The sequence below is a fragment of the Anolis sagrei genome, chromosome 8 (genome assembly GCF_037176765.1).
Source record: "Anolis sagrei isolate rAnoSag1 chromosome 8, rAnoSag1.mat, whole genome shotgun sequence".
NCBI lineage: Eukaryota > Metazoa > Chordata > Lepidosauria > Squamata > Dactyloidae > Anolis > Anolis sagrei.
Genome location: NC_090028.1, coordinates 28,195,502 through 28,213,852, shown reverse-complemented (window position 1 = coordinate 28,213,852; position 18,351 = coordinate 28,195,502). Strand labels below are relative to the sequence as shown.

Sequence of the window (18,351 nt, the reverse complement as noted above, 5' to 3'; positions counted from 1 at the left end):
GCATAGACACAGAACTGGGAAGCCCTGGCCTGTGAGTGCTCCAGCTAGAGGTCAGCAGTGACTAGCAGTGCTGAAGAATTTGAAGAGGCACAAATGGAGGGCGAAAGAGAGAAATGTGCCAAGAGGAAGGCGCGTCAAGCCAACCCCGACCAAGACCGCTTTCCACCTGGAAACCAATGCCCTCACTGCAGGAGACGATGCAGATTAAGAATAGGGTTCCATAGTCAGCTACGGACCCACCCTGGAGGATTATCCTACTCAGACAACAAGGGATCACCTAAGTAACTAAGTAAGTAAGGCTCCTCAGCTCCTCCTTGCTTTCAGCCATCAAAATGGTATCATCTGCATATCTAAGTTTGTTAATGTTTCTTCCAGCAACTTTAACTCCAACCTTGCATTCATCAAGCCCTGCACGTTGCATGGTGTGTTCTACATACAAATTGAATAGGTTGGGTGAAAGTATACAACCCTGCCGTACACCTTTCCCAATCTTGAAACCAGTCTGTTGTTCTGTGGTCAATTCTTACTGTTGCTACTTGATCATGATTCAGATTGGCTGTGGCAACGGCCGACAGGGAGCTCTGGCGTGGGCTGGTCCAGGAGGTCACGAAGTCAAATAAACAACAAAATGACTTCCCTGGATCTAGACACTAGACTCCTGTGGATGCAGGCCAAAATCCCACTGGATTTTTAGCTGCTGCATGACATTATTGGGTCATGCTCAGCTTGCTTGCCACAAGGACTCAAAAATCTTTTTCCACTGGATTGCTATCAAGACAGGCATGACCCCTCATTCTGTATCTTTGCATTTCATATAGTAACTCAGTAACATATAGTAACTCAGACCATTATAAAGGCAATAGAAATCCACCTTTCCAGCTATTTCTGTATGGAAGTCAGCAGGATTGGGGTCATTTGAAACATTATGGTAGAGGCGTTTTGGGGATTCAATGGACCACTAGAAACAAATTAAAGGACCTTAGGGCGAATCAAGCCTGGAGGAAACCCAAATGATGGACCTGAGACGTTTAAGTTCAAGTTAGGCAGTGCTGTGTTTAGCTTTGAACACATTTTTTAAAGTATTTCAATTGCTCATTTTCAATCAATACCATTGATGTACTGTCGAAGGCTTTCATGGCATCACAACCTCTCAGGATGCTTGCCATAGATGCAGGCGAAACATCATGCTTCTAGAACAGCATTTCTCAACCTAGGGGTCGGGACCCCTGGGGGGGGGGTCGTGAGGGGTGTCAGAGAGGTCTCCAAAGACCACCAGAAAACATAGTATTTTCTGTTGGTCATGGGGGTTCTGTGTGGAAAGTTGGGTCCAATTCTATTGTTGGTGGGGTTCAGAATGCTCTTTGATTATAGGTGAACTATAAATCCCAGCAACTACAACTCCCAAATGTCAAAGTCTGTTTTTCCCAAACTGCACCAGTGTTCACAATAGGGCATATTGAGTATCTGTGGCAAGCTTGGTCCAGATCCTCCATTGTTTGAGTCCACAGTACTCTCTGTGTGTATGTGAACTACAACTCCAAAACTCAAGGTCAATGCCCACCAAACCCTTCCCATATTTTCTGTTGGTCATGGGAGTTCTGTGTACCAAGTTTGGTTTGATTCCATCGTTGGTTGAGTTTAGAATGCTCTTTGATTGCAGATGAACTATAAATTCATCTGCGACAACTACAACTCCCAAATTACAAAATCAATCCCTCACAACCCCACCAGTATTCAAATTTGGGCGTATCAGGTATTTGTGCCAAATTTGGTCCAGTGAATGAAAATATATCCTGTATATCAGATATTTACATTAAAATTCATAACATTAGCAAAATTACAGTTATGATGCAGCAATGAAAATAATGTTATGGTTGGGGTTCACCAGAACACGAGGAACTGCACTAAGGGGTCGCAGCATTAGGAAGGTTGAGAAACACTGTTCTAGAACTTGGCCATATTGCCCAAAAAACCTACAACAACCCAATACCATTGATGTTTTATACTATTTTAATGTTTGTATATATTTTCGGGATTTTAAATTGGACCAAAATGTTTTTGATGCAAGCTGCCTGGAGTCTCTTTTGTGGAGAGAAAAACGCAGGGTATAAATAATAAGCATGATATTTAAAAAAACCTCCAAAACGAGATTTCTTTCTGAGATAAAGTGACTTTCCCTGAACTGGTTTTCCCTTGAGAGAAAATCCCTGGAAGCCTTGCCCTTGTTTAACTCTCCTAATGAAAGAAGAGGATAGTTCCAATTCTAAGAAACCTTTGCAGGTTTGTTATGAAAATGGAAGGAGGGAACCATCACATGGCCAACGTGTTCTTTGGGCTTCAAGCCCCAAATAGAGCAGAACTGGAGCAGAACTGTCTTCATGATTCCCCGTTTCTTTGAATCCAACTCACGACATTAATAAAATGGGCATTTCCTTGACCTTGTTCTTGATGGTCACTTTCAAAGCAGGTAAAAGGCAAAAGAAAGGGCTGGATGGCAAAGGACCACTTTGGCATCTTCTGCCAACTGCTTTCAGCTACATACCCCAGTATGTATATATATTGTTGTTGTTTAGTTGTTCAGTTGTTTCTGACTGTTTGAGACCTCATGGACTAATACAGACCAGAACTCATTGTTGGCCATGGCCACCCACAGTTCCTTCAAGGTCAAGCCAGGGCCCTTCCATACAGCCCTATATCCCAGAATATCAAAGCAGAAAATCCCAGGGTTGTTGTAGGTTTTTTCGGCCAATATGGCCATGGTCTAGAGGCATTTTCTCCTGACGTTTTGCCTGCATCTATGGCAAGCATCCTCAGAGGTAGTGAGGTCTATTGGAACTAGGAAAAAGGATTTATATATCTGTGGAATGACCAGGGTGGGACAAAGGACCCTTGTTTGCTGGAGTGTGAATGTTTCAACTGACCACCTTGATTAGCATATAATGGCCTGACAGTGCCTGGAGCAAACTTTTGTTGAGAGGTGATGAGATGACCTTGTTCGTTTCCTCTCTGTTGTTGTGCTGTTGTGATTTTAAAGTTTTGACAATACAGAAAATCCCACATTATCTGCTTTGAACTGGGTTATCCGAGTGCACACTCAGGTAATGTGGGAATTTCTGCCTTGATATTCTGGGATATAGGGTTGTGTGGAAGGGCTCGCAGTCACTTCAAGAATGCCATCCATCCACCTTGCCCTTGGTCGGCCCCTCTTCCTTTTTCCTTCCATTTTCCTCAGCATCATTGTCTTCTCTAAGCTTTCCTATCTTCTCATGATGTGGCAAAAGGGCTTCATCTTTGCCTCTCATATCCTTCCCTCCACTGAGCAGTTGGGCTTTATTTCCTGGAGTATGGACTGGTTGGATCTTCCCGTGGTCCAAGGCACTCTCAGGATTTTCCTCCAACACCACAGTTCAAAAGCGTCTCTCTTCCTTTGCTCAGCCTTCCTTATGGTCCAGCTCTCACATCCATAGGTTACTACGGGGAATACCATTGCTTAAACTATGAGGACCTTTGTTGCCAGTGTGATATTTCTACTCTTCACTGTAGATGGTATCCCTTTTTTAAAAAAATGATTTTATTAAGATTTTTCCAAATAAGAATACATAAAATACTACAGGAAAGTGTTGGGTTGGGACTGGGGAGGAAAAAGGGAAGAAATGAGAAAAAAGAGAGAGAGAAAGGGGGGGGAGGAAGGGTAGAGAAGAGGGAGAAAGAAAAACAAGGGGGGGAAAGGGAATCTTGGCTTCCCAATCTTCTTCTCCGTGTCATCATCTAAATGAGTTTCATTTTTCCTTTATCGGCTTGCATTTCTAGTTGCTATCTTCTTCTCCTGTTTTATCTTCACTGGTAAATAATTGTTGACCAGTTTCTCATGTATTCTTCATATAGTCTTCAAACTGTTTCCAATCAGTTCTCCTAACTGGTTTTCAAATAAAAAGTCAATTTGTCCATGTCCTTTATTTCCCAGACTTTATTTAGCCATTCTTCTACTGGAGTCATTTCCTTCAATTTCCATTTTCTGGCATAGACTATTTGAGCTGCTGTCATCAGATATGTGAAAAGAATGTCTTCATTAGTGTCTAACTGTATGACCTCATCAGTAATTCCTAACAGAAAATATTCCGGCTTCATCTGTATTTTAGCGTTGAGAATTTTTTGAAGTACCATATATTCTGGCGTATAAGACTACTTTTTAACCCACCAAAATCTTCTCAAAAGTCTGGGGTCATCTTAAACGCGGGAGTTGTCTCATACGCTGGAGTATCCTTATGCATGGGAGTCGTCTTATATGCGGGAGTCGTCTTATATGCGGGAGTAGTCTTATAGAGCGGGTGCTGAAACTTCCAATCCGGACTGGAGAATCTGTAGTTGCTGCATATTGTGGGGGGGGGGGGGGGAGCTCAAAAATGGCAGTGGCCGCGTCCCTGCCGTACGCAGCAACTGTATGAAAGCATTAAGGGCAACGCTGTACAAGTACGGTAGAAGAAAATCAATTCATCAGGATTCGTGGGCTTAATGCAGTCCCGATGGTGAGGTGAAGGGGTGCCTCACCGGGAAGGTATAAGTGAGGGGCGGAGCAAGTTGCAGGCATGGAAAAAAGAGATAGAGTGGCCCTGGGCCCAGAAAAACACACCTCTTTTACCTGTCTGGCCCGCCCTTGTATCCTATTACCGTACCTCCTCCTCTGCCTCTCAGATCTCGTTCCTGAAGACTGCAGTGAAGCGGTGCAGGTGCGCATGTGCGAGATCTGAGAGGCAGAGAAGGAGGTACAGTAATAGGAAAATTCCCATATTGAAATCAAATCTGATGCTTTTAAAAATTTTATTTGGTGTGTGTTGGAAGAGGGGTAGTCTTATATGGCGAGTATATCCCAAACTCTATATTTTAACTGGAAAAGTTGGGGATCGTCTTATATGCTAGAATATATGGGTACTTCTTGAATTGAAATCCAAAAACTTCTAGCTCTAGGGCAGGTCCACCACAAATGGTAGAACGTTCCAATTTCAGCCTCACATTTCCAGCATTTGTTTGGGATATTCTTATACATTAATCCCAATTTCTCCAGTGTCATATACCACCAGTAGAACATCTTATAGCAATTTTCTTTAAGTTCTGTAGCATATGTGTATTTCATTTTTTTTCTAGACCATTCTTTGTATTTTATAGATCTACCTATGTTGGAGGCCCATTTAATCATGTTTTCCTTAATTATTTCCATTTCTGTAGCCCATTCTAATAGTTTAGTATATATGTTTGTAATATTTTTCAGACCATGAAGAGTTGGAAACTACTGAAGGAATAAACAAAAAAAGAAACTTTGAGAGCTGGTTTTGAAATATGAGTACATTTGCGCTTCTAGCCAGAAAAAAACCCTTGCCCCCCATTTACTCTTAACATCCCTGGGGGGGGAAAAATACTTTTTTTTAACTTTTGGAAAGAATAAAAACATAGAACCCTCACTACCTCTGAGGATGCTTGCCATAGATGCAGGTGAAACGTCAGGAGAAATGCCTCTAGAACATGGTCCTATAGCCCGAAAAAACCCTACAAGAATATAGAATCCAATTTCCTGATCCCTGTAGTCCAATAAGGTAAATGTATTCAAACATTCCAAGATGACGTTCGGTTAAGAAGGGACCCATTCCCCTTTTCCCCAATACGCTGAGCGTGTGTATATACATATGTGGGAAAGGCACCGAGAGGCCCCTACTCTTGCGGCTCTTTTTATTGTACGGAAAGGAAAAACACATGAGAAAGAGGGAGGAAAAGGCTCAGTCCCATTCGCCCCCGTCACCCTCGGGGTTCTCGTCCCGCGGCGGCTCCTGGAACTGGATGTTGGCCAGCATATCCCGCATGGCAGCCATCAGTCTGTTCACGCCTTGGTTCAGGTTCTGTCCAGCAACGGGGCCTTCCTCCCCACCGGCCCCAACTTCTCCCTGAAATACAGTGTGCAATGTGTATATATATATATGTATATATATACTTGAGTATAAGTTGAGTTTTTTAACCCCTTTTTTAGGTTGAACACCCCCCCCCCCCCGGCTTATACTCGAGTCAACGTTTTACTCTGTTATTATTATCTTTATTATATTTATTATTTTACTCTTTATTATTATTATTACATTTACATTATTTTACTCTATTTATTATTGCTATTATTACATTTATTATTTTACTCTTTTATTAAAATCCCACAATATCCGCTTTGAACTGGGTTATCTGAGTCCACACTGCCATATATCCTAGTGCAAAGCAGAAAATGTGGGATTTTATTCAGCTTTGTGGGAAGGGCCCTAGTCTTAGGAAAATAATATTGAAAGGGCTAGTATCTAAAAGAAAATAATGACATGGTTCTTTCTGTAATGTGTTGGTTGTGGACAGGATAAAAATGTCTAAGGTTGTGGACAGGACAAAAATGTCTGACTGGCTGCCAATCAGCTTCCGAGCACAATTCAAAGTGCTGGTCTTAACCTATAAAGCCCTAAACTACTCTGGGCCAATTTACCTGTCCGAACGTATCCTCCCCTATGAACCATCAAGATTGCTAAGATCGTCTGGAGGGGCCCTGCTCTCGATCCCACTGGCCTCACAGGTGCGGCTGGCGGGGATGAGAGACAGGGCCTTCTCGGTGGTGGCCCCTCGACTCTGAAACTCCCTTCCACTGGAGATCAGAACTGCCCCTTCTATCTTAACGTTCAGGAAACAGCTTGGCTTTGGGGATTGGCATTCGACGAATGAGCCATGATCCTGTGATATATGGATGGATGACGACGAATAATGATTTTTGATGACAACTGACCACTGTAATTATATGATTGTATTTTGCTATTTTAATGTTTTAGTGTGATTTAGAATATGATGTTTTAATGACTGTCTGTAATATTGATGTTGGAAACCGGCCTGAGTCCCTCGAACAGAGGTGAGAAGACCGGTATACAAAACCGCTAAATAAAAAATAAATAATAAATAAGGACCATTCAATTGATGAGCGCTGTTATTTGAGTTTTAAGTTGCTTTATATGACTGTATGTTTTGTTGAATTGCATTTTATATTGTGCTTTATTTCATGTTTTGTTTTTAGGCACTTGTGCTGTGCATAAGCCGCCTGAGTCTCTTTGGGGAAATGGCGGCGGGATACAAGAATAAAGTTGTTGTTGTTGTTATTATTATTTTCCCACTTTTTCTCTAAAAAAAAGAGAGTTGTATTAACTGCAACACTAAAAGTAAGTTTTTTACTTATCCAGGGATATATCCCAAGGGGAGAAAAGAAAGGAACATGGAGCCCTGATGTCTGAAATCTGCCCCAGTTGTAGACAGGGCTGTTCCCCTCATAGGACCTACCTGCAAGTTGTAGTTTGGCAACAGGGAGCGAAAGAAGAGCGATAAAGTGCTTTCATTGGCAGGGTGAGACGGCCTAGAAAGGAGAACAGGAAGAAAGAAGGAAAGAAAGAAAGGAAAAAAGGAAGGATATTGGGTCACAAAAGGATCTAGAATTGTATTGCCTGCCTTTTGTCATCATTTATCCCTGGTCCCCAGAAAAAGGGATTGGCCACAAGTGCTTGAGGTCTTTGTAGGATGACATGTTGGCAACTGACAAAGACTAAACCCAGCAAGAGAAACCCTCAGAACGGATGGGAAAAGCAGAGAGTAGTGTCCTTACCGTTCTGGCCTTGTGTAGGAAACAATGGAGTCCAGAGGCGGGAGAGGATCAAAGCCCATGATGGGCTGAGAGGTCACTTCCTGGGAAGGGACAAAAATGCAAAGTCCAGGGTCAGAGGTCAGGTCTCTGTATTATATAGCTGTAGTTCTGCATCTCATGTCCCATATATGGAAGGAAGGATGGATGGAGACAGCCTTTGCCGCTGTGGAGACAACCCCCTTCTACTCTGGCTTTTCAACTCACCCAGCCATGCTTGGAGTGAAATAAAAGACCAATTTTTCCAAGTTACTCAGGGGTTCTATGCCACTCATTCCATTTTACCCAAGGGACCAGCAAGACCTGGCTGGAATGGCAAGGACCGCAGTCCCATGACCACCAACGCAACTTGCTTCTCCTGCAGCCCTCACCGGAGGCAATGCGGCCGTCGCTTCCCGGATCTCCGAGAGGATCACATGGCGAAAGACGTTCCTGGGAGCGTTCTGGTACCTCACTTTTCGCCTGAGAAAGTAAAAGGGAGGCAGGTAGTGACCACTCTGGAGAAAGGCTAGAAAGTGCAGGGAAGGGTTATTTCCCACCACCTTTTGAGCACAGGGTGTACCATTGGAAATGGTACTCCATATTCCCCTCTCCCAATACACACAAAACAAACATATATGGTATTAGGGAGATTTGTGGGGAGAGTGGGCTTCTTAACAAAAGACCCTCCTCATAAATGCACAGCAGAGTAACTTATTAGCAGAAACGTGAGCCAGCACCAGTAGCTGAAAGTGATCAAAAGAACAAAAACACACAGACTGATAGCTGCCGTACATCTTCCGGTCCTAATTCAAGGTGCAGGTTATTATCTACAAAGCCCTGAATGGTTTGGGACCCACCTACCTTTGTGACCGCATCTCCTACCACAAACCTGCACAATCTCTTTGATCCTCTGAAGAGGCCCTTCTCTCGCCCCTTCCTCTATTACAGACTCGTCTTATAGGAACGAGGGAGACGGACTTTTCCGCTGTGGCCCCTCACTTTTGGAATTCCCTGCCTAGGGAGATCAGGCAAGCCCCCACCCTAGCTGCTTTTAAGAAAGATCTAAAAACCTGGCTCTTCTGATGTGCTTTCCGAGAATGACCACTCAACCCATCTGGTTGTTTTAGCCTATAGCTGCCCACAGAATAAAGCACCTTCCCGCCCCTAAAATGGCTAAATCCCACGGCTCCTCCCTTACAAATGCACTCTCATCTCTATCTCGCCCAGGGTTTTAACTTTTTAACATTTTACCTCATACATTTGGCCCGCCTCTGTGTCTGGTTTCATTATGCTGTTTTATATTGTTGATTTTATTTGTTATTTCATATTTTGTTATGATGTATTTTGTTATTGTGTGTTTATTATGTTGTATTATTTTGGGCTTGGCCTCATGTTAGCCGCCCCGAATCCCCTTTGGGGAGATGGTGGCAGGTTATAAATGATGATGATGATGATGATGATGATGATGATGATCATCATCATCATCATCATCATCATCTCTTCCACAGGAGGATTTTCCTTGTAGCAAAATAATATACTGTATTTTCTGGCATATAAGACTACTTTTTTTAACCCAGTAAAATCTTCTCAAAAGTCGGGTGTCGTCTTATAGGGCAGATGCTGAAACTTCCGAACCAGACTGAAGAATCTGCAGTCGCCGCATATGGTGGGGGGAGCTCAAAAACGGCCACAGACACATCCCCATTATCTGTTGTGTTGGAAGAGGGGTAGTCTTATAGAGAAAATACATCCCAAACTCTCTATAAGGAAATATAAGGAAATATCTTGCCCACAACTGCAGTCCCTATTCTGGGACTACTAAAAGAACTGGAAAAGTTGGGGGTCATCTTATATGCCCAGTCATCTTATGAGCCAGAAAATACAGTAGTTGCATTATTTATTAAACAGGGTTTCCACAACACAAAGTCCTTTGTACTTCCTTCATTGCTTCCATGTTGGGCTTCTTCCTCATGCAGATAAACAGCTTTGCTCTCACAGAGCCTCCTCTCACAACGAACTTATAATGGAAATTCACACGGTAGCTTTTTACACACAACAGCCTTTATACACTGGAGCTTCACACATGAGGCTTCACAACCTGGGGCACTCTCACCGAAGCTTCTCACAGACTAAGGTTGTTATTATTATTACCCTGCTTTCCTGTCTCAGAGGAGACACAAAGCAGCTAACAATGCTAAAAATATAATGTATGGTTTGAAACCGACAGCATAATAAACACTGAGAATTAAACACAGAACTAGGAGACCTGGGTTCAAATGTCTCTTTGGCCAATGAAAGCCTAGCAGAGGACCTCCATCCATGAGAGTCAACGTGAAGTATTATTTTCTACGGACTTGCAATAAAACCAGGAATGATTGTAGGTTCGATATCCTGCTATATGTATATACTAGGCATGGGCCAACTTCAGCCCTCCAGGTGTTTTGGATTTCAACTCCCACAATTCCTATCAGCCTACGGCTGTTAGGAATTGTGAGAGTTGAAGTCCAAAACACCTGGAGGGAGGACTGAAGTTGGCCTGTGCTTGCACAGGTGGTCTTGGTCACTCACTTCTGCTCCGCCTCGTCCAGCGCCGGGTCCTTGGAGTCCACCCTCCTCAGCACCTCATGGACATTGGTCTCCAGCCAGGACATGACGGAAGGGTCTTTCCAGAGGGAATGAGTTCTCCCCAGGTAGAGGGAGACCAGTTGGTTCAGCGCAGGAGGAGAGCTGCGGAGGGAAAGCCAAGATTTGCACCTGGCAGCTTAGAGTTCTAGCCCAGTTAACAGTTCTGGCCCAGTTTACTTGTCCGAACGTATCTCCCACTACGATCCAGCTAGGGCCCTAAGATCATCTGAGGAGACCCTGCTCATTGTCCCATTGTCACAATCGCGTCTGGCGGGGACAAGGGACAGGGCCTTTTCTGTGGTGACCCCTCGGCTGTAGAACTCCCTCCCGAGTGAAATTAGATCTGCTGCATCCCTCTTGACCTTCCGGAAACAAGTAAAATCCTGGCTATGGGCTCAGGCCTTTGGAGATTAGGCTGACCTACTGATGTGTTGACTTATTTAGAACTGATGGACTGCCCTTGGATAATTATTGAAATTGGTAACCACAGACTATTTGTTGTCTGTTTTTATATTGTTTATACGGTTTTATATTGTTTACACTGTTTTATATTGTTATTATTACATTGCTGTTAATTGTATATTTATGTTTTGATGTGGACGCCATGGGGAGCCACTTTGTTAGCCGTCCCGAGTCCCTCTGCGGAGGTTGAGAAAGGACGGGTTATAAAAGCCCTAAATAAATAAATAAATAAATAAATAAATAATAATAGAGGCATTTGCTGAGTCTTCCGTTTCAGGGAAGAGAGAACTAAAGCAATGGGAGAACCAAGGAGCCTAATGAGACACGTCTCTTTGAGTGCTTGACCTGTGCTTTTCCATTTGGGGTTTGCACAGGTGAGAAGAGGCATGGAGGCCACTTGCATTTCCATTTGGAAATACAGACATGGAATAACACAAACATATAGGAAAAACAGTAAGTGAGGGAAATTGAAATTTTCACTCCTAGTCATAATGTATCACCTGAGGTACTTCAGAGATTAGATTACATATCTATAAATTACAGGAACCAAGCCCACCCGAGTTAGTAAAAGCAATGGTTGTTGTTGTTATCATAATATTTATTTCTACACTGCCTTTCTCCCCATGAGGACTCAAGGCAGCTTACAATAACATGCAAGCAACGCCAGACCTTTTCTCAATGAAACCTCCACAGTGGTTTTTGAGTTATGTTACTCCCACAAACGAACATTACATTTTTACTTATATAGACTAGCTGTACCCGCCATGTGTTGCTGTGGCTAACCTTCCCTCCCTCTTTCTCTCCTTTTTCTTTGTCTCCTTCCTTTCCCCTTTTTCTTTCCCTTTTTCTTTCCTTTCTTCCTTCTCTACCTCTTTCTTTCCTTCCTTCCTTCCTTCCTTCTTTCTTTCCTTTGCTTTTTGGTTCCATCCTTCCTTCTCTCTTTCTTCCTTCCTTCCTTCCCTCCCTTTCTCTCCTTCTTTCCTTCTCTCCTTCCTACTCTACCTCTTTCCTCCATACTCCCCTTTTTCTTTCCCTCCCTAATTCTTCTTCACTTCACTTTATTTCTTAATTAGTCACTCGCCACCAAGGTGCTCCGAGCGACTTACAATTTAAAATAGCATTTCACAATATAAAAACATTGTTTAAAGGGTTGACTTCCCTCCTTCTCTACCTCTTTCTTTCTTTCCTTCCTTCTCTGCTTTTTTTTCTTCATTCCCTCTTTCCTTCCCTCCTAATCTCTTTCCTTCCTTCCCCCTTTCCCTCCTTCATTCCTCCCCTCTAGACATAGGCTGGAAAAGAGTTGAGCTCGAAGGCAGCACGTGAGAAAAGTGCATTCCTGATCTCTGCAGAGCAAGGGCTCCATGGTTAGTAATCTGCACCTGTATTGTCATTTTGGGGGTTTTTAAGTCCTTTCTGCTCTTTTCGGGGGGGTTATGAGTGATGGTCACTCACTGGTCTGTTAAGGGTGTAGTGTCCAAATTTGGTGTCAATTCATCCAGTGGTTTTTGAGTTATGTTAATCCCACAAGTATAAATATAATATTGTATAATATTACTAGCTTGGGGACCCGGCGCTGCCCGGGTTATTTGAGAAAGGAATTGTGTATCAAGGTTGGTCTTTATCAGTTATTTATATGGCTTCAGTGGTCTCAGGAAGTTAGTGAAGGTACTGCGAGTCCCATCATCTGTGGTCCATCCTCCTCCAAACAGCACCGGGATGTAGGGTGGGTCATTGGGGCTTTGTGTGCCAAGTTTGGTCTCGATTGGTCATTAGATGAGGGTTGTAGCAGTCTTGGGATGGGAGTGGAGGTACTTGAAGTCCCATCATCCATGGTCCTCCTCGGAAGTGCACCAGGATGTAGAGTGGGTCATTGGGGCTCCGTGTGCCAAATTTGGTCTTGATCAGTCATTGGCGAGGGTCTCAGTGGTCTCAGAAAGTGAGTGAAGTTACTGCAAGTCCCATCATCCGTCTCTAATTTTTTCCAAATGACACCAGGACGTAAAGTAGGTCATGAGAGGTCTGTGTGCCAAGTTTGGTCTTGATCAGTCATTGGATGAGGTTCACAGAGGTCTCAGAATGTGAGTGAAGGTACTGTAAGTCCCATCATCCATGTTCCATCCTCCTCCAAGCAGCACCAGGATGTAGAGTGCGTCATGGAGACTCAGTGTGCCAAGTTTGGTCTTTTTTGGTAATTGGATGAGTGTTGCAGTGGTCTCAGGAATTGAGCAAAGGTACTGCAAGTCCCATAATCCATGGTCCATGCCCAGCCAAACCACACCAGGACGTAAAGTGGGTCATGAGAGGTCTATGTGCCAAATTTGGTCCTGATCAGTCATTGGATGAGATTAACAGCGGTCTCAGAATGTGAGTGATGGTACTGCAAGTCCCATCATCCATGGTTCATCCTCCTCCAAACTGCAGTAGGATGTCGAGTGGGTCATGGGGGCTTTGTGTGCCAAGTTTGGTCTGTATTGGTAATTTTCTGACCCAGCTCCTGGCCTTTTCCTTTCCTCTTTTTGTCATCTTGGAATCTTGGAATTGAGGCTGGCCAATCAGAGACCATATGCAAATCTCTTTCTCTCATGTCTCCGTTTCTGTCACGAACCCTTTTCTCCACCAGGGGCTCCTGTAAAGCTGGCCAATCAGAGACCATATCCAAATAGCACCACAGCGGCAGCCAATCAGAATCTTGGAACTTTCAGGCTGGCCAATCAGAATGCTGGCACATACACCGCCACACCGCCACACCTTTGTCCTCCGCATACAAACTTTGACTTTTATTATATACATAGATAGATAGATAGATAAATATTATATATAATGGTGTAGTACAATATAGTAATAAATAATACTGATATTGTACTATGCTAATAATTTCATATATTGTATGTATATATATCTTGTAAGCCACTCTGAGTCCCCTTCGGGGTGAGAAGGGCGGCATATAAATGTCGCAAATAAATAAATAAATAAATAAATGGAAAGGATTGCAAAACCATTGCCATATTATTCGTATGACTCCCTAGGTCCCCAATTTAACACAGGGCTCTTTCACCCCAAAGGGTTCTTCCTGCCCCACACTCCTGACCTTAACTGGGCATCCAGTCCGAAGAATGGGTGGGAGGCCACCATGGCATCCGGTTGAACGCTGCAGCGATCCAGCAAAGGCGTTAGAACTGGGAAAGGAAGGGGAAAAGCGTCAGGTCTGGATTTCGAGATTGGAGGCACTGCGAACTCAAGGCAGCGGTGTTGTCCAGACATCAGCATCTCTTCTAAACATTCAAGTAACATTACCATTTTTTATAATTTTATCAAAAGTTACTTTTTATAAGTAACTTCGCAGTCTTTTGTTTTTTGGATCACGACTCCCAGTAGCTCTCAGCACACAAGAAAGATCTTTAGTAATTTTTCCAGGGAACTCATTTGATTTCAGAGTAATCCTCCTTGGGAAGATGTGTCAGTTCACTCAGGAACCTGGCTTTTGGCTGCAGGAGGGCTGCTTAAACGTCTTAAGCCTGACTCAGAGAAAAACACCTGTACAGTTTTGAACTTTTCATGATGCCGCACTCACCGCTCGGGAACATGATCAGAGCCTGTTGGATGAGGCTGGCTGCACTTTCCTGGGCCTGGCTCAGCTCCACGTCAGGGAGATCCTCCTGCTGACTCAGAAGGAAATGCGCCAGAGGCACGGAAAAGGCAAAATTGGGGAGCTGGGAGAGGTTGCGATGGCCCTGAGAGGAGAGATGGGAGGAAAAGAGGAAAAAAGAGGAGAAAAGAGGAGAAAAAAAACGCTCCTTACTTTTCAAGAAGGCTGCCAACAAGGTAGAATGTGTCCGGAGAAGGGCAACCCAAATGGTTAAGGGTCGGGGATCTATGGATCCCTCTGAGGAGCTGAAGATGTTTAGTTTGGAGAAGAGAAGGCTGTTTAAATACTAAAAAGGAGGTCCTATTGAGGAGGGGGAGGTTGTTTTGTGCTGCTCCTGAGACTGGACCAACATGGAGCCATGGATTTGAATTGCAGGAAAAGAGATTCCACTTTTTTTTTTGGTCTCTGTTGTTTGACAGTGGAATATATCGCTTTGGAGTTTGTTGAAGTCTCCTTCTGTGGAGAAATTTAAGCAGAGGCTGAATGGCCATCTGGCAAGAGGGCTTGGGTGTTGTCTTGCTTCATGGCAAAAGGGGATTGGCCTTTGGAGTCCCTTCCAACTCTAGCATTCTATCTGTCTGTTTCTCCATTCATCCATCCATCCACCCATCCAGCCAGCCATCCATGTCTTAGGGGGTTGGACTGGATGGCCTTTGGGGTCTCTTCCAACTCTAGGATTCATTCTATCTGTCTGTCTGTCTGTCTGTCCATCCAGTCATCCATATTTTAGGAGGTTGGACTGGATATTCCTTGGGGTCTTTTCAAACTCTAGGAATCTATCTATCTATCTATCTATCTATCTATCTATCTATCTATCTATCTTTCCATTTGTCTGTCTCTTCCAACTCTAGGATTCTATCTATCTCTTTATCTGTCTGTTTGTCCATCCAGCCATCTCTTAGGGGGTTAGACTAGGTGGCCTTTTGGATCTCTTCCAACTCTAGGATTGTGTTTATCTATCTATCTGTCCATCCATCCATCTCTCAGGGGGCTGGACTGGATGGTCCTAGGGGTCTATTGCAACTCTAGGATTCTATCTCTCTGTCTCTTCCAACTCTAGGATTCTGTCTGTCTGTCTATCTGTCTCTCTCTCTCTTTGTCTGTCTGTACATCCAGCCATCTCTTAGAGGGTTGGACGGGATGGTCTTTCGGGTCTCTTCCAACTCTAGGATTCTATCTATCTGTCCATCCATCCATCTCTCAGGGGGCTGGACTGGATGGTCCTTGGGGTCTCTTGCAACTATAGGATTCTGTTTGTCTGTCTATCTATCTATCTCTTTATCTGTCTCTCCGTACATCCAGCCATCTCTTAGGGGATTGGACTGGATGGCCTTTGGGGTCTCTTTCAACTCTAGGATTATATCTATCTGTCTGTCTGTCCATCCGTCCGTCCATCAATCCATCCATCTATTAGGAGCTTGAACTGTATGGCCTTTGGGGTCTCTTCCAACTCTAAGATTATATCTATCTGTCCGTCCGTCCATCCATCAATCCATCAATCTATCCATCTCTTAGGAGCTTGAACTGGATGGCCTTTGGGGTCTCTTCCAACTCTAGGATTATATCTATCTATCTGTCCGTCCGTTCATCCATCAATCCATCCATCTCTTAGGGGCTTGAACTGGATGGCCTTTGGGGTCTCTTTCAACTCTAGGATAATCTCTCTCCCTCTCTTTCTCTCTCTCTAGATATCTATCCATTCATCCATCTCTTGGGGGTTGGACTGGATGGTCCTTGGGGTCTCTATTCCCTCTGATCCTATAATAAAATAAAGGGAGTAAATTGCTCAAAGCAGATGTCCTAGAGTGTGTGCATTTTTTAAACAGAAAGGCATATGCAAACGCACCCCTCAGAGGTTTCAAGGCACAATTCTGCTCTTGTCCGAACCAGAAATGTTCACTTCGGGGCAAAAGGAGGGGCCTTAATGAGGCACAGAAGCAGTCCTTGTTTTGAGTAGGATTCACACCCCACTTTTTGCTTCTTTCAGGGAGGGGGAAGGAGGAGGGAGCTGGGTCGGACCCTCTGGAAGTGCAGCCCTCGCCCACGCAGGCTTGGCATCAGCAGGACCACTGCCCCAAGAGACCTTTAACCCTCCACCTGCCTCCTTACCTCCCATTCACAGAACAGGCGGGTCAGAAAGGCATACTCTCTCGCTCGGAGGGACAGCAGATCGATGACCAGCAGCATACACAGGGGGTCGTTCTCTGGATCAAGACTTTAGGAAGGGGAGAGAAATGGAAAGGAACAAGTCCAATTACAAAACCAACATGTTAAAGGAAGCACATGGCACCTTTTGAGTTGCCTCAAGACCAGCCAGCAGCAGATGCACATTCCTCTGCGCGGACTCAATCAAAAGATCACAGGCACAGAAACAGATCACCCCTTGCAATAAAACAAAACTAAGACACCATTTCACCTTACTGTGCAAGACACATCTCCCTGGCTATGGAGACAGGGGACAGCTAGGTGCCCCTGCCCTGCATTTACCCTCAAAAGAGAGGCCAACATCCTCAGAATGTGTTGTTTTACCTCAGGATAAGTTTGCAGAACTCCAGGGCAGTGCGAGGGCAGCCTCTCCTCTCAAGGAAAACCATGTGCTTGAAGAGGGCCAGGTAGAAAGCTCTGGAAGAAAAGGAAAACGCTTGACACAAAGAGAAATGGAGGCTGGGTGGCCATCTGTCGGGAGGGCTTTGATTGTGTCTTCCTGCTGGCAGAAGGGGGTTGGACTAGATGGCCCATGGGGGTCCCTTCCAATTCTAGTGAAATATGGGTTGCCTAGGAGTCTGGTAGAGCCTCCTTCCTTCTCTGTAGTTTTTGAAGCAGAGGTTGGATGGGCATCTGTTGGGAGGGCTTGGATGGTGTCTTCCTGCTGATAGAGAAGTTGGACTAGGAGTCTGGTAGAGCCCTTGGGGGTCCCTTCCAACTCTAGGATTATAGGACTCTATAAAGACATGGTTCCACAACAGACTATTATGTATTGTTGAAAGCTTTCATGGCTGGAATCACTAGGTTGATTTCAGTTTTCCGGGCTGTCTGGCTATGTTCTAGAAGCATTTTCTCCCAACGTTCTGCCCACATCTATGGCAGGCATCCTCAGAGGTTGTGAGGTCTGTTGGAAACAAGGCAAGCAGGGTTTATATATATGTGGTTCCAACAAACCTCACAAGCTCTGAGGATGCCTGCCATAGATGTGGGTGAAATGTCAGGAGAAAATGCTTCTGGAACATGGCTATACAGCCTGGAAAACTCACAGCAATCCAACTAAGATTATGTTGGTGGCAGTGAAGTCCAGTACAAATCCAGAGCTCTTCCCCATTAGGAATGGCTGAGAGATTATTGAAGTCAGCGTTCCAAAAAGCAACCGTACCAAACTCTTTATTAAACACAAACAGTGTTGTTGGTTGGGGGATTGTGGGGTCTGTAGTCCAAAAGATGGACATGGATTGGGGCCGCAGGTAGCGCAATGGGTTAGACCTTGTGCTGCTGAACTGCCGACCTGAAGGTTGGCATTTTGGATCCATGGGACGGGGTGAGCTCCCGCTGTTAGCCCTAGCTCCTGCCAACCTAGAAGTTCGAAAACATGCAAATGTGAATAGATCAATAGGTACTGCTTCAGCGGGAAAAGGCTAAAAGATGCTCCAGTCATGCTGGCCACCCAAACAGGAGGTGTCTACAGTCAACACAGGCTCCTCGGCTTCTCCCAGAGCTGAGCACTGCCTCCAGAGCCAAAAATGAAAGAGGAAGCCTTTGCCTTTGTCTGTGTATTTGTGTCTCATTGTATTTCATTGCAACAAGGCACTGAATGTTTGCCTGTGTCTGTTTATATGCTGTAACCAGCTCTGAATCCCCATGGGGAGAAGGGCGGAATATAAATAAAGTGTTATTATTATTTCTACATTCAGCTCAGCAGTGAACACGCCAGGTATTCCACTGGCCACCTTCC

At 44.4% G+C, this 18,351-nt stretch overlaps 1 protein-coding gene across 1 annotated transcript in view; it reads right to left on the bottom strand.

Moving 5' to 3' along the window:
- Window positions 1-5,704: 5,704 nt before the first annotated feature.
- Window positions 5,705-18,351, bottom strand: part of TCF25 (transcription factor 25) — a 49,643-nt gene continuing 36,996 nt past the window's right edge. The window contains exons 10-18 of the mRNA XM_060787941.2: window positions 16,938-17,030; window positions 16,518-16,623; window positions 14,334-14,493; window positions 13,851-13,938; window positions 10,244-10,402; window positions 8,065-8,155; window positions 7,658-7,737; window positions 7,339-7,411; window positions 5,705-5,933 (exon numbers count right to left, since the gene is read on the bottom strand). Coding sequence (XP_060643924.2) covers window positions 5,769-5,933; window positions 7,339-7,411; window positions 7,658-7,737; window positions 8,065-8,155; window positions 10,244-10,402; window positions 13,851-13,938; window positions 14,334-14,493; window positions 16,518-16,623; window positions 16,938-17,030 — 1,015 coding nt within the window. The 3' untranslated portion in view covers window positions 5,705-5,768. The remainder of the gene's footprint in view (window positions 5,934-7,338; window positions 7,412-7,657; window positions 7,738-8,064; window positions 8,156-10,243; window positions 10,403-13,850; window positions 13,939-14,333; window positions 14,494-16,517; window positions 16,624-16,937; window positions 17,031-18,351) is intronic.